The 15790-nt window shown below is 31.3% G+C and overlaps 2 protein-coding genes and 1 pseudogene across 2 annotated transcripts; 2 read left to right on the plus strand and 1 right to left on the minus strand.

Moving 5' to 3' along the window:
- Positions 1-1905, plus strand: LOC113871847 (gibberellin 2-beta-dioxygenase 8-like). The gene is made up of 3 exons (XM_027508942.1): positions 1-461; positions 1045-1366; positions 1660-1905. Exons 1-3 carry the CDS (start codon positions 1-3, stop codon positions 1903-1905), a joined length of 1029 nt encoding a protein of 342 aa, XP_027364743.1.
- A 2068-nt stretch (positions 1906-3973) lies between these two features.
- Positions 3974-5999, plus strand: LOC113871554 (pyruvate, phosphate dikinase regulatory protein 1, chloroplastic-like). Its single transcript, XM_027508646.1, has 3 exons — positions 3974-4618; positions 4699-5332; positions 5503-5999. The coding sequence occupies exons 1-3, from the start codon at positions 4208-4210 to the stop codon at positions 5604-5606; spliced, it is 1149 nt and encodes a 382-aa protein (XP_027364447.1). The 5' UTR covers positions 3974-4207; the 3' UTR covers positions 5607-5999.
- Positions 6000-6852: 853 nt separating this feature from the next.
- LOC113871556 lies at positions 6853-10366 on the minus strand (annotated as a pseudogene).
- Positions 10367-15790: the final 5424 nt, after the last annotated feature.

Consider the following 15790-nt stretch of genomic DNA (forward strand, 5'->3'; position numbering starts at 1 on the left):
ATGGAGTCGATTTCAAACCCACCCCTTCACGAGGCATACAAGATCCTCTTGGACAAGATCCAAAACAGAAAGGGAGAAGATGGTTTTGAACAAGAACTCTTGGTGGTGGAGGAGTGCGAATTGCCAGTGATCGATGTGAGGCGTTTAGAAGAGAGTGATGAAGTGTTGAGGGAAGAGTGCAAGTCTGAGATAGCTAAGGCATCTCAAGAATGGGGTTTCTTCCAGGTCGTGAAGCATGGGATTTCCAATGATGTTTTCAGCAGGTTGAGGACTGAGCAAGAGATGATGTTTCAGCAACCCTTTGATAAGAAGACCAAAGAGCACAAGTTCTTCAACTTTTCCACTGGTAGCTACCGTTGGGGAACCCCCACTGCAACATGCATCAAGCAGTTATCTTGGTCAGAAGCATTTCATATTCCTTTAACTGACATACTGAGTTCCAGCGGATCCAACACTTTTGAGTAATCACTTATCTCCTCTCAATATTTAGGTATAATCAACCAAAACTCCAAAATGTATTAAAACCATAAAATTGTAGTGAAGTTTGAATCGGAGTTATTAATTTGATATTTTCTAAAGCCTTTACAGGCATTGTGCAAAAAAATTTGCTCTCCAAATATATGTTTCACTTTTGAAAGATAGAATTAATTTTAAAACAATTAAGGTTAAGTTCTCCAACTATAATATTTTTAATAGTTTGATTCTGTAATTATTAGTATTAAATTTGATGTTAATTAAATATTTGTAGGTATGTAACTGACCAGTATTTATTTATATTTTAAAAAAATACTATATATTAAAATAGAATAATTAATAAAGCTCCAATAAAGGCATCTAACACAATTTATGAGTTTTAAACATTCAACTAGGAATTAGTTTGATAATTTTAGAAACTAAACAAAAAAACGCTATTGAACAGTATAAACGTTGTATCACTTACATAAGGTGTTATCGAAGTATGTGGTATTTTCATCAAGTCACCACAGCAAAATATAATTTATCAAAAGCTGGTATTAATTTTTGTAGGTGTGTCTATGTTTGCAGTTCGACGGTTGAGCAGTTTGCTAGCCAAGTTTCCTCTCTGGCGCAAACGTTAGCTGATATACTGGCTGACAAAATGGGTCACAAGTCAACTTACTTTCAGGAGAATTGTTCACCCAGCACCTGTTATGTTCGCCTGAATCGATATCCTCCCTGCCCCTTGGCTTCTGAGGTTCATGGACTAATGCCACATACAGATAGTGATTTCCTCACCATTTTGCATCAAGATCAGGTTACAGGTTTGCAAATTGTCAAGGATGGGAAATGGATTGCAGTCAAACCTAACCCTGATGCTCTAATAATTATCATTGGTGACTTGTTCCAGGTACTCATCATTATTATTTATTATTGTTGTTAATTAGCTCATGTATATAACTTATGTGAAATTATGTACGGATTTTAGTGCTTTTCACTGACTGATGGGTGCAGGGGAGAGAGAAAAACATGTATATTTTTATATAACTTAAAATGCATGTTTTTTTTTCCTTTCATAGTTGACCATCCAATAAATAGAGGAGTTTTTCCAGTAGTTATAGGTACTATTGCTTGCTTGTTTTTTAAAATGATAGTGCTATTTGTTTTTGTACTTAAGAATTGATGATCGGCTTTTATATGCAGGTATGGAGCAATGGGGTTTACAAGAGTGTTGAGCACCGAGTTGTGACCAACCCAAAATTGGAAAGGTTCTCTATGGCGTATTTCTTTTGCCCTTGTAATGACACAGTGATAGAGAGTTGCACAGAGCCCTCGGTGTACAAGAAATTTAGCTTCGGGGAATACAGACAAGGAGTTCAAGATGATGTTCAGAAATTGGGCTACAAAATTGGCCTACCAAAGTTTCTCATACATAAAGGGACTACATAGTGTGCATGTCTGCATGAATATGAATAACACGAGTTTAATATTCCAACAATAATTATTATGCCATATATATATATATGTGAACTTGAAACAATAATAATAAAAAAGGTCGAGTTTAGTTTACCGGGTTTTCAGCTTCATTTAATAAAACAGTTGAATATAATTCAAATAGTGTTCTTTGTTATAATTGAAATATATTTTTTTAAATTTGTTTCCCAAGTTTTGAAAAGATGTTTTCATTATTTTCGCCACAAAATTAAAAAACCCAACATATTTTGAAAATACAGTATCGCCAGTAAATAATAAATCATATTCATACTTTATGAAGTTTAATGAAGTTATATCTAATTTTTATTGTTTTACCTTATATAAATTTCCAAACACACGTATGAGGTTTAGTAAAATTAAATCTAATACTTTTTTTAATCCAAACACATTTTTTTCTATAATTATTTTTATCTAATACTGTCTAAAAATTATTCAAAAAAATTACCAAACAAGTATAAGATATTTGTAATAATTGATTTCATACTTTTTTTTAATTATTTGTCAAATATAAACACATTAAAACACATTTCAAGCATATCAGCTTTTTTTAAACATATTTTAACGCAAAATTTAATCTTTAAGAAACATACATTTAATTAGTCTTTGATGAGATGGACTACTTGATAATTTAGTTGAAGTGATTCCTATTAAGTCTGGATTTTTTTGTGCTCTTTTTATTTGGTATTACTCTTTAAACCTTTTCTTTTTCATAAAAAAGAAAGAGAAATAATAACTCAGTTGAGTTTCTCCAGCCTTTATTACTATAAAAGATGGCATGTGAGGAATAATATAAAGAAAAAGAAACTGAAAATATCAATAGATAGATTATAACATCACATGTTTGTATAAATTCAGAATATAAATGATTCAAAGAAGATCGCAAATTACAATAGATCTAAGGCAACAGTAACTATTATGCTTTTCAGTTTTTATAAAATATCATAAAACTAAATATTAATTGGATTTTAAAAGTATTATATTATTAATAACGATTGTTATGTTAAATTTATGACAATTTTTTAAAAGTAGATCAGAAACTTTGTAACGGATGTTTTTTCATTAATTAATTTTTTTTATTTTAAATTTTTTTGGGAATAAATCCCAACAAAAATAGGAGATATTTCTACAAAAGAAAACGCACTCTAAGAGTGTTAGATTTACTTTCTCATTTTATTTTATTGGGTACCATTAGTTTATGCATTTTTCTTAATAATCATACAATGTCACATTAAATTATTTTTTTTAAAAAAAAATTGTATGTTCAATAATAAATAAAAAAAAGTTGTTTTTAATGTTTTCAATCTTGGCCACTTTGAAAGAGAAGGGTTTTTATTTTTAATTTCCCATTGACTAATGTCAATTGGCAAACCGGCCCAAAACTATTTAACTTTTGTCGTATTTGATTTTGTGGCTGTGCTCAATGTCGTTACACGGCTCACAAATCTCACTTCCTGCACGTATATAGATCAGATTATATGTAGACCAGACTATAAATAAAATGAGGATGAATGACCCAAGATGGGAAAAGACAATATTTTATTGTCTGTTTTACTCTGTACAAGTTAGATATAGAACTTATGACCACAAAATATATATACATAGATAGAAATTAACAAGTTCTGTTGCAAGAGTGAATATTGATAAAATTATATTAAAAACATTTAACGAAATTTTATATTTTTAATATAATTAATTTATTTTTTCAATAAAAATTATTATTTTTGAATGTTTAACCTAACCCTAATGACTATAATTAACGGGACCCTTAAAATTATTTGAAATATTAAGTTGTTCACTTATTCTTGTTTATTTGGGATATTAAGTGGTAAGTGAGTCTCACTTACCCGGCAACTCCTGAATTCTGATAAGGATTTTTATTTTCACTTTTTAATCAGTTTCCTGAGAATGAACAGTTGGCACTGCTACAGCATCTCGAATTACGTGTACCAGTCACAGTTCAATCTTCATCAGCTAGGAATGTGCAATGTCAAGTATTGGTGTCATCCTAGTTCTATCAACAAAGCAGATCATCAAACTGCACAATACTCCAAAGATCAAAAGGATTAATGTCAAGAAGTAATAACGATGCTATAGAATTGTTACTATGAATTATTAAAAAAAATTAATGAATGAATTCTTTTGAAAAAATCTGGTCCATTAATCAACCCAAAATAAAATGACAAATGTTGGTAATCTTCCCATTTTCATAATCTTTCCGTGACCAAGAAAATCAGAAAAGAGAAGCAACTGGGTATCCATGCAAATTTTGCAGTTATGTTCCAACATCCATTCCGTTCCTCAAATTGGAGCGTGCAACCGCAACGACCAAACCGGATCCAAATCAGTTTCAGGGAGACCCAAGGTCAGCCCTCAACTGAACCGCTGGTCAAGAGCTCGAGCCATCCGGTCCGGTCACAAACTGGACCGGTCCGGTCCCCGAACCCAACCGCTGGAACCCAACCCTCCTCAACCACCGATTTCTCTCCCACTCGACCCAAACGACGCCGTCAGTTTTGACGGCGCAGAGGTAAGGACCGTCAAGTCCATCTACATAGTCTCCGACGGAACCGGATGGACCGCCGAACACTGCGTTAGCGCCGCTTTGGGTCAGTTCGACTATTGCTTGGTAGACCGTGGCTGCCCCGTCAATACCCATTTATTTTCTGGGGTAAGAAAATACAATGATTTTTAGAATAAATTTCTCCTTTTTTTGTTTTTGGAAATTTTAAATGTTGTTTTTTTTATTAGATTGATGATGCGGAGAATTTGTTGGAGATCGCAAAGCAAGCAGCGAAGGAAGGGGCTTTGCTTGTGTATACTTTAGCTGACCCATCATTGGCTTTAGCTGCAAAACAAGCATGCAAGTTATGGGGGGTGCCTTCCACTGATGTGTTGGGACCCATCACAGAGGCTATTGCTTCTCATTTGGGTGTCTCTCCCTCTGGTCTTCCTCGTGGGGCTTCTGGTCTTCCCCTCTCTGATGATTACTTTCGTAGGATTGAAGCTGTTGAGTTTACTATCAAGCAAGATGATGGGGCGTCTCCCCAGAATCTGGCCAAGGCTCACATTGTTCTCACCGGCGTTTCACGCACCGGCAAGACCCCCTTGTCCATTTATTTGGCTCAGAAGGGGTACAGGGTGGCCAATGTTCCCATTGTCTTGGGTTTGGAAATGCCAAGGACTCTGTTTGAGGTGGATCCAAAAAAGGTTTTTGGTTTAACTATAAATCATGTTGTGTTACAGAATATTAGAAAAGCAAGGACTAAAGCTATGGGATTAGGTTCAGAAGGTAGGAGTAATTACTCTGAGATGGATTATGTTAGAGAGGAACTTGAATTTGCAGGAAGGCTCTTTGCTCAGAACCCTCTTTGGGCAGTCATTGGTAATGAATTTATTATATATCCCTGGTTTCCATTTCAGTCGCCTTAGATGTTATTTTTATGTATTGAATTATTCAAACTGTGATTTACTTTAATTCGTGAAAGGGGGTTGGAAAATGTTGGCTTCAAGCTAATGCTTATGATATTTTAATAATTTACCGTTTAATTACAGATGTGACTGGAAAAGCCATAGAAGAGACTGCAGCTGTTGTATTGAGACTGTACCATGACCGGAAGCACCAGTGCACCATGCCAAGGATCTCAAAACGCTATTAGAGATGACAAATTTTTCTCTTGTTGAGCTACAGATTGTAAAGCACCAAAATTGTATACTATTACAGTGCAGAGTTTGCTGACTACTCATAATTTCATGTACCATATGCTTGTGGGGGTATACTTTAGCTAACAGGTATGTCTTTTTTAGGTGTCATATATCATTCTATGTACGTTTTGACATGTTACTATCAATTTCAAGACTTGTATTATAAGTAATTCGATTCTAAGAAAAGGATTGCTAGATAATCTACCAAAACAAGAGTTGAACAGTATCTTACTAGGCCCAGCTGCTGAAAAGGTGTTTTGCTCTGGCGAAAACTGCTTTAAAAAAAATTTGGTGATTGTGGGTGACTTTTCTTTTAGTGAAATTTCTCATAGAGCGCAATGAATAGGTAGAAATTCACTTTTCCTTCAAGGTAAAGGAAGTTCTGTTTCTACCAAACTAGTAAAGCATTCCTCCATGGTTTGGTAGTCACTAGTAGAAGAAATGAAACACCATCAAATCTTTCAGGTATAGAAATTTGTCCTAGGAAGCCTTTTTTATAGCTCTTCGGATTGGCTTTAATAATCTTGTCAGATTCCAATTACACTTAATTGTTATACCGGGATTATTTGTTGGTATGTATATGATTTATTTTCTTACCAAATATCTGGGCTGAGTTAATAATCATGCTAGTGGGGCTGCGGAACACTTGTTGAAAAAATACATGACGTGCTAAACATGTCGAAACCCTAGATTCCAAGCAATCTATATGTCATTTAACATATTAATGCAAACTTGCTGGTGTACCAAACTTGCCTACTAGCACATATGGAAGAGCTGGTGAATGGGGAGGGGTTTCTTTGTTTTTCTTTCCAATTGAGAAGTTCAATAATTGTCACAAATTTTGTGGGTTAAGTTGCTGATATTTTGTTCACCTAACTGGGACATGTGGATCAACAGTGTGGCTGCAATCTTAGAATAACTGTTGGCTCATTGCCATAGGATTGTATCTAATATCTTATTATCGGTGAGGACAAGATAAACGCTTACGTTATTGTAGGTTGTCCTTAAGTCTGCAATTGGAAAATTTTATGGCAGTTTAACTTCTGTAAGTGGCAAACATCAATCTTAATGTTAAGGTTGTTTGTTATGGAAAATGATCTAACCTTCACATGCTTCTTGTTATTTAGACCAAAGTACACAGCATACAAAATTTTCTAAATTAATCTCAATCTTTCATACAGTTTATTCCGAAAGGTTTCCCAATATATAAACATTCTTTGTCCCTGGAAAAGGCACTCGTGGACTGCAGTTTCTTTCAGAAAGGAAAGCCTTTCAAGCACGCATGCCGTTGTACCTACTTTTGTAGCTTGTAGGTAGCTCTCATGGTATTGGTTTCTTACTTTTTTTTCCCTCCCTTTTTCCCACTGTTAACATTTAAAATCACACACGTTAGAAAAAGCTTCACTTGGCATTAGGATTGCATGTAAGAGCAAAGCAGAACGGAATGATACAGGAGATGAAGATAGGGACTGAGTCGAAAGAGGAAAAAGTGACTTTCTTATCCGCCAACTCCACTATATGCCCTTAAATGACACTCCAAATAAACTATAGAGCACTCTCTTCCATGTGATCTTTATCTGTTGCTGTCTTCCATTCATATAAAAGAAATATTCCTCCCTCCTTCTATCATAGTGCAGTATGTCATTCGTTGTATTTGCCTTTTGCAGCTCCCAAATAGGTAACTGATTCTGACGTCAAGGTGGTGAAAGTTTTTGTTAGCTTTTGCAACTTCTACAAATTTTGTTTCTAGAGTTTTGCTCCAATCCTGGGATTATGTTAGATTTTACATGCCCATTATTTCATCGTGTCTGGTGTAAGTCGTTGGCATCCATCACTGCTGCTAGTCACCCCCATATTCATCTGCATTTTGCTTGCTGATAGTAAGAGTGAAGTATATGAGCAACATTGTTCCCATGCTAGACCTGTTTCAGAACAGATAAATCAAGGAATATAACTTGAGTGGACTGAAAACAAGTTAAAAGCAGAAACCAAGTAATCTTACAAGGTGGCAAAGAAAAGAAGAATTCTTTTAGGGTCAAGGAGCCATGAAGAAGGTCGTTTAAAACTATTTCTTCTAGTTACACATTTGCTTTCGGTTGTGGTGGTTGGGCAGATATTACTGGCAGTGATAGTAATCTGATGAAGGGCTTGTGCGTTTGTGGAATGATGAGTGGATCCCACTGCCCCTACCGCTGACTTTTCTGCCATGCTTGACCCTACCAGAGGAGCTGCAGTTCCATAAAATCCATATCAATATTGTCTAAATTTCTGATTATGACAATACCTATGCCCTCAAATATGGGTTATCAACAAGATATTATAATATATCATTGTAATAATCTCAAACTGTTGTGCCTGTAGCCTAGTACATGGTTGAACCAGAACTCTATTTCAAAATTAAAATTGACGTGTTCACACAGTGGGTTTCCTCTTTTTCACCCCAACTAATCTTCAACCACCAGGACTAGGCCGAGCAAATTTCACCGCCCTCATAATATTCAATTTCGTAATCCCAGTGTGACTACAATCATGTTTAATGTCATTCCAAAACATAAATACATTGGATCTGACATTATGATACTGACAATTATAATATATTAATAACATCCATCGTTATACAGCAATGAGACCTAAGAATAAGGAGACACCCACCTTGGCCTCACATAGGTACAGGTTGGTGTTGAAATATTTTATGATACCAGTTTAATTTTGTCACCGATGTTCACATACACGTAATCAATAAACCCAATTTCCATAATGTCAAAGAATAGATACAAACACACCTGTTGATTATATTAAACTTCTCTTCAACTAAAGAGATGCAGCAAAACAATTTCCATGTAAGCGAATCATTCGGTCTAGATTCGTACAAGAAAAAATGATATTTGGATCCTATCATGTGTTTTATATGTTGTACGTGGTACCGAATTTATCTTTTTTTGTTTTTGGTCTGGGTATAAATTTATCTTCAAATTACCATATCACGCGAAAAACAAAAGTCAAATTAAGATCCAAATACAAAACAAAAAAGACTTTATTACATTTAAAATTAGAATAATAGAAAGAATGATTTCGCAATTTTTTGGAAGGGTAATGGTACCTTTTGCTGAGCATGTAGTCGGGACAGTATCCCTATCATGAAGTGTGACATTGCCATTCACCTTCCTGTCGCCCCCACGCTGAGATCCTTTCCTGGAAACGCTCCGCTGCAACTATATCGTTTAAATCAATCAATAACATGAATAAAATCATTATTAAGTATTATAATAATTAAAAGAACAATTGAACAAGGCAACTTGGTGGAAGTTAAGTAAAAGATACACAAAGTTGAAACTTAAATGATTAAATTAAACAGCTTCCTCCTATCTTCAACTTTTCATTAATTAAAAATTATAGTTGAGGGTGAAAGAAGTCGGGGTTGGGATAACAATAATGCTTGAGAAAGACATTCGACTTAAATGCCCGCAAAGGTTTAACAAAAGTCGATAACGTGTATGTTTTCCTTCTCATTTTCATTAATGCCCCCATTCTCTGTTCATGGCGAAGGTCTAACATTCGACTTTTTTAGTGTCTCGTCACAAAAATAAAATAAAAATTATAATATTTAATTTAAGATACATTGTAAACTGCAAGAACATAACACTGACCCTGTTTTGCTGGAAAGATGCGCCAAACAAAACCAAAATGAAATTATTATTGGAATAAAATACAATTTAAACTAGAAAACAAAAAGGGGATCTTACTGTAATTCTGGAATTAGCGTTGAGGCTATCTTTGTTGATGGCGGAAGAGAAGGAATCCATATCAATAACAAAGCTATCAGATTTCTCAGCAGTGTACTGATATGCGTTTATGTGATCTGCAACCGAGATTCTCTGCGTGCCCAGGTTCTTCTGTTCTGATTCCAAAGCTTCGCTACCTAAATCCTACAAAAACCAAACCCAACAATCCACAACCACAGAACCGCAAGGATTATGAACCTGTTGACTAAAAATTGAAGTAACCGAATAAAGACCCAGTTTTCAATGGAACAGTTATAGAAGAGAAAAATCGGAAAAGGAATTCTTACCAACTCCGGAATTTCTGCCATTTCCATCACTTTCTTAGAGAAAAAAGGTGAATGAAAGAGGTGTGAATGTTCAGGTTTGAGCTTCAAAAATTGCGTGTTGAATGGGACACTGCTCTATAGCTATGCAGCACCTGATTGAACATGAACGTGAACCTCGTAAGTCAAAACGCTCAACTTTATATATAAAAATAACATAAACAAACATAAAGCAATCGGAACATACCCGTGAACTATGACCCAGAACTTTCTTCTTTTCTCCTTCTTTAATTCCGGGATTAGTTTGGAAAACTGAAAACCAAAACCCGTTCAGAGAAGCTGGGTCCTCTTCACAATTCTGGCGGCAAGTAAAGAGTTGCAAAGAAATCAGTTACGAAAGTTGACAGTTTCTTCTGGTGAATATGAATCATAGAAATGGAGGAAAGAAATGGACTTATAACCACTCTGTTTTTTGTCTGATTAGAAGTGGGTGATTTTTATTGGAAGGAAGAAAGAGGAAACGATGAGGGAATGGAATGGATGGGAAGCGTGTAAGAGGAAGATAGTGAGAAGGACACCATCATCATCATCATCATCATGTGGGGTTGGCTCTATGAACAAAACATACCTACATCAACAGAGATGTATAGTTGGGGGTTCGAGACTTGCTTTCTCTATTACCTTTTATTTATATTATGTACGTTTGCCTTTTTGTTCTGTTTTCTTGTTTGAGAGTATGTCTTATGTACCTCACTGTGACGTGTTGCAGATAAGTACACTCTGCAACCAGGATCCGGTGAATTCACAAATATAATTGAGCGAATTTAACCATTAACACATATTTTTGTGTGGTAAATATTACCAACATAGAACCAGTTGAGTTGCTTCTTGATCTTTTTGGAACGTAAAGAAAGGATAAGGATAATCCTATCGTTATTTTTTGTGTCAATTATAAACTAACACCTTAAAGTACGCTTTCATATCTAGCTTGTATAATTAAGGATATTAATTTCAATCCATCATTTTTTTGGTGAGTATTCCATCATTTTAAGTGCACTAATCTAGTTAAAAATTCTGGATAATGATCATATCGGATCCGCTTTTCACTTACTCTTAAATCATTTTTTAATCTTATTATTTTAATTAATTAATAATAATAATAATTTGGACAATAATTCACCTTTACAAAATAAAGAATTTGCTAAACGAAACTTAATCTTTGTCTATCCTTCTTTGAAAATAAAAATACATGTGTTAATTATTCTTATTATAAAATTAAAGTCTTTTAAAATTAACTATGCATATGTTAAATAATTTTAAATGTTTTTCTCTTATAATTTCTATATTATTTTTTTTGCTATTTTATAATTTCTATATTTAAAATTATACAAAATAACTCATATATAATTTATATTTTCAAGTTTTACTTAAATAAAAAAATACTTCTGTAATAAACAAAAATACTTGTTAGTTATTTTTTAACTTTAAATTCTATTTTTATTTGAATTGAATAAAGAAAATGCCTCCTATCATGGTTTCTTATAGGATATTTTTTATTCGTTAACAAAATTAATATCACTTTTCTTTTCTTTCTTTCTTTTTGCTGAAAAATACCGCTTTTCTAATGATCATAAACATCTTTAGAATCTCAATTCAGATTATGCAACGAGAAACTACCAATCGTAATTTAACAAATATAATATTCACAATTTATAGTCAAAATAGTTAAAACATTGACGATTGCCATTTCATGTAATTAAAGTCTTGAACTTTGAAAATTAATGCAGTAAAGTCACATTGACATATTGGATTTAACTGAACAAAAGGAGGGATATTTTATGTCACTTTTTCTTTTATAAATGACGCCTAAATGTTGTGTGACTTATGTGTGTGTGTGTATATGTATATCACAGCTAATACAAAATTTTAAGATTAAAGAATATAAAAAAGTATATATAATTGATGATGAAATCATCTGTCAAGAAAAAAAAGCATGTTAAGAATATCTTATGGGTATAACTATAATAGTTAAGCAGTTATAATACAGTTGTTAATCATGTAATTGTATCGATTAATTTGATTGCCAATTTGCCACATGTAATTATGTATAAAAATGTATAAACAGTGCAGCTAGTTTTGAAATGAATATAAAAAAATAACAGTTTATATTCGGGTGCTATCAGCATCTAGTATAAATAAAGGTAGTATTTGAAATATTAATTAATAAATAAACTATTTAATAGTTAAAAATTGATAAGTTAGTTGTTTAAATTACAAAAATATTTATAGATTTAGTTAACAAATGTGAAATAATATAAAATAATATATTTAATTACTCTTAATTACACTTGACACACACAAAATACATAATAATATCTTAATTAATCATTTTATCACTAGAAATGAAAAAAAAAAATTAAAACTAAAATTTTAAAAATTTACACTATCATAAAAATATATCAAAATCAAGATATTTAGGTATTATTTTAAATGTATAACGAGGAAGAGATCACCTTTTGTATAACTTGCAAATCTCCACTCCACTGCATGAAGAGATCACGTAGTTTGTATCGTAAAAAATGTACGTATCTTGTAAAGAGTTATACAAACAAAGCACGAAGATGGCAAATATATGAACAGGATATGCTATCGACAACTGACAAGAATGTATCAACTTTAATTCTCTGAGCATGATTAATCAGCAACCCAGAAATATCAATCATTCCTTCCTTAATATACCTATGCAACAATGCCCAAAGCAAGCCCTGTTAGGGGGAAATTTTAGGTAAATTTTAAGATTATTTAACGTTAAAACAAACTTTAAAAAACAATAGCATAAGAGAGTTGGTATTCCAAAACTACTTATGCCCATAATTAGCATAAGAATAATATTATTTTTATTGCATATTTTTACAGCTTATTTATTACGTTATTTATCTTATTTTATACATTTTTTTTATCTCTTTTTGATAAGAATATTATATGAATGTGAATTAAAAATAACACTATTCTTAACATAATATATGAGAACTATAGTTTTGTAAAATGAAGAGTATCAAATAACAGATAACCCATACAAATCGGAAGAAATTATTAAAATAAAATAATTAATATTATACATATCAATTAAAGAATTGTTGAACTTTTTATCCTTAATTTATTTACTAAAAAGTCTCTACCGTTGATTTAAAACTATTCTTTCCTGATCAACTGTTTATAATTTTCTTTTGAGCGCACGAAAGTCTTTTTCACAAATAAAACTTATTTTAAATACTAACAGCATATTTAAAATATCTTTATCTCCCATACCATCCACGCGTCCTCACGTGAGAAAACGAATAGAAAATAATAAAAAATAGTGCGACTAACATTTGTGCATACAAACAACCGATTCTTCAGATCATCATTGCAATTTAGAAGAAATGGGGTAAATAACATCAGTTAACAGTTGTGCCCAGCTTTATTAATTATTTTCTTTGATTAAATATTTTTATTAAAAAATTAGAATATAATAATTGAAAACATATTTATATATTTTAGTAACGTTATCAAACTAAAAAATATTAGCATTATTAAAAAGTAATTAATACATTTGATTTTTAAAAAAAATAATAAATATTTTGAGACAAATTGAAATAACTAGAGAGACATGTAATATGAAATAAAGTTAGTAAATGTTGATATGTGGATACTATACAACGTGAAGATGCCAAAGAAAATAGTAATACGCAAACAATGTTAGCCGTAAAATGTTGCTTGGTAGTGGAGGCATCCGCATAGTTTCAACAAAATCATAATAAGCCCACAGGCCACATCCATTCGTTTTCTATTTTCAATGAAACTTGCGTGGCAAGTTAAGCAATGCTTTCTGTTTTGTTATAGATGCAAATTTATAATTTAATCTCTATTAAATATTTATATTAGTTAGTTTAATTAAGTTGTTTGCTATGAGCTTAAGATAGCCCTATATTAATTGAATTATGTGTTTTTCCCAAAAAATACATTTTAGGAATTCAATCAATTTTATTCAAATGTATATGATTTTTTTTAAAATTAAGTGGTTATATAATAATTATAGTTAATCATGACTTAAAAATTATTATTTTTATATATTTTATTCTTCACACATCTTAAAGTTAATCGTGCCATATATAATACTATTTAATAATTTTTAAAAATATTATATTAACTAATTCAACCATAAAATTAAATTTTTATTAATAAATTAAATTTATAAAAATAAAATTAATAAGTACTTCATATATTATTTTATTTTAATATGTAATATATTTTTAACATATAAATAAATATAACATGTTTATAATATTTAAATTATATGGAAATTAATATATATATATATATATATATATAATGATAAAAATAATATAGAATAATTTTACAGTTAGATAACATATTTATAAAAATGGTCAAATCTTTTTCTATAAAATTTCACTCGAATATACTCTTATAAAGAAATTCTATCAATACTTTGATTAATTTTTTTTTATATGAAATCATAATATTTAATGATATGAATATATTTTATCTTAATTTTTAGTTAATATTCCTAAGATTCTAACTTTTACATAAACGAAAATACCCAATAATAACGTTGGGTACCACTTTTAGAACTGCTCGTGTGATTATGTATATACCATTATACTACATATGTTTGGTTTTAATCGATTTAGTATATTTTGGCGGTTAAAGCATGAATCAATGTTTGATTTTCTCGTGATTCAGCGGCACAAGTGCCATATTATATGTAGCTCCATATTTTAAAAAGTAAGCAGAAAATCTATTCAAATAATAATTTCACTGTAGCAATGATTGTTTACTGTTTAATTATAAATGAACCAGAAAAATTATAATAGGTATAAATAACAACAACGTAATAACTTGTATGGAAAATATTACAATTTGCCTATGCAAGGAAAACGTACCAAAAGTTTAAAAAGACTATAATTACCCAACTCAAACTCCATCTAAGTGAGAAAGAACTAAAATTCTGATCAAATTTTATTAAAATATTATATTACAATTACAATGATTGTTTCATATTACTAAGATCTGATATTATATGTTAACATTCGCAAGATTAAGATTCAAGCGAAGAAAAAGTGAAAGTAAATAAACACGAAAATGGCAAGAAAAAAAAAATGCAATAGAGAGAAATTTTGATACAGGGTGTTGAGACGACGTATTTGCCAGAAAGAGCGTGGCGTGGAAACGGTGGACTGGTCCCGGCTATGAAGCCATGGCACTTTCAGCACTTGTCCCTTTAAACACGAAATTGTTTTATTTATACGGCAACTTGCAATGATCGATTGAGAAAGACAAGGCACACCTTCGAATTTCGAATTCTAACGAAGATGATAATTAATTAATATCACGGGACACGTGATGAAAAATGATATAATGATCCTATTTTTCATTTTTGTCCTTAACCCAACTCGATTCTTTATCAAATTAAAATCCTTATTACTAAGTCACTGTATTGTGCCTAGAGTGATGATTGGATCGGATAAATAAATTAATAAACCTGATTATTCAAATTAATCTAAACTAAAAAAATCTAAATTGATACTTAAAGAGTTTGATTAAATCTAAACTGATAAAATCTGACGTAATTTAGTTCAGATAACAGGTTAACACAATTCAATCTATAAACTTGATAATATATCTAATTAATCCGTTGACTTACGTCGAATTTATATATTTATAATGAAATATTATATAATTATATTAAAATTATGTGTTAAGAATTATTCGAATAAAAAATTTATATTTTTTTTATTTTTTATATGTTTTTTATTTTAAGTTATTTAATCGATCAATCTGATTATCTAAATCAAATCAACCCATTTATATTTAGTTTAAATTTTTAAATTTTTTTTATAAACCAATCTATTTTGATTGGTTTAGATTATTAATTTAAACTAAACTGACTCGCGAAAATCCCTTGTTGAAGCAGATGGTGGGTCATTAGTCTAGCCAGAGCTATTTTATTTTGCTGACTACTTAATGTTTAAATTTGTTATTGTCAAACCCGAATTAGTAATCACTCTTAATGTGTTTTATGAGTAGAAATAT

This window comes from Abrus precatorius, unplaced genomic scaffold (genome assembly GCF_003935025.1).
Source record: "Abrus precatorius isolate BTA unplaced genomic scaffold, Abrus_2018 Scaffold7, whole genome shotgun sequence".
NCBI classification, from domain to species: Eukaryota; Viridiplantae; Streptophyta; class Magnoliopsida; order Fabales; family Fabaceae; genus Abrus; species Abrus precatorius.

Bases quoted from the DNA above. Each gene is read 5' to 3' on its own strand.
- LOC113871554 (XM_027508646.1), top strand. From the start codon at position 4,208: ATGCAAATTTTGCAGTTATGTTCCAACATCCATTCCGTTCCTCAAATT. The intron at 4,619-4,698 runs GTAAGAAAATAC...TTTTTTTATTAG, and splicing joins ATACCCATTTATTTTCTGGG to ATTGATGATGCGGAGAATTT. The intron at 5,333-5,502 runs GTAATGAATTTA...GTTTAATTACAG, and splicing joins CCCTCTTTGGGCAGTCATTG to ATGTGACTGGAAAAGCCATA.
- LOC113871847 (XM_027508942.1), top strand. From the start codon at position 1: ATGGAGTCGATTTCAAACCCACCCCTTCACGAGGCATACAAGATCCTC. The intron at 462-1,044 runs GTAATCACTTAT...CTATGTTTGCAG, and splicing joins AGCGGATCCAACACTTTTGA to TTCGACGGTTGAGCAGTTTG. The intron at 1,367-1,659 runs GTACTCATCATT...TTTTATATGCAG, and splicing joins TCATTGGTGACTTGTTCCAG to GTATGGAGCAATGGGGTTTA.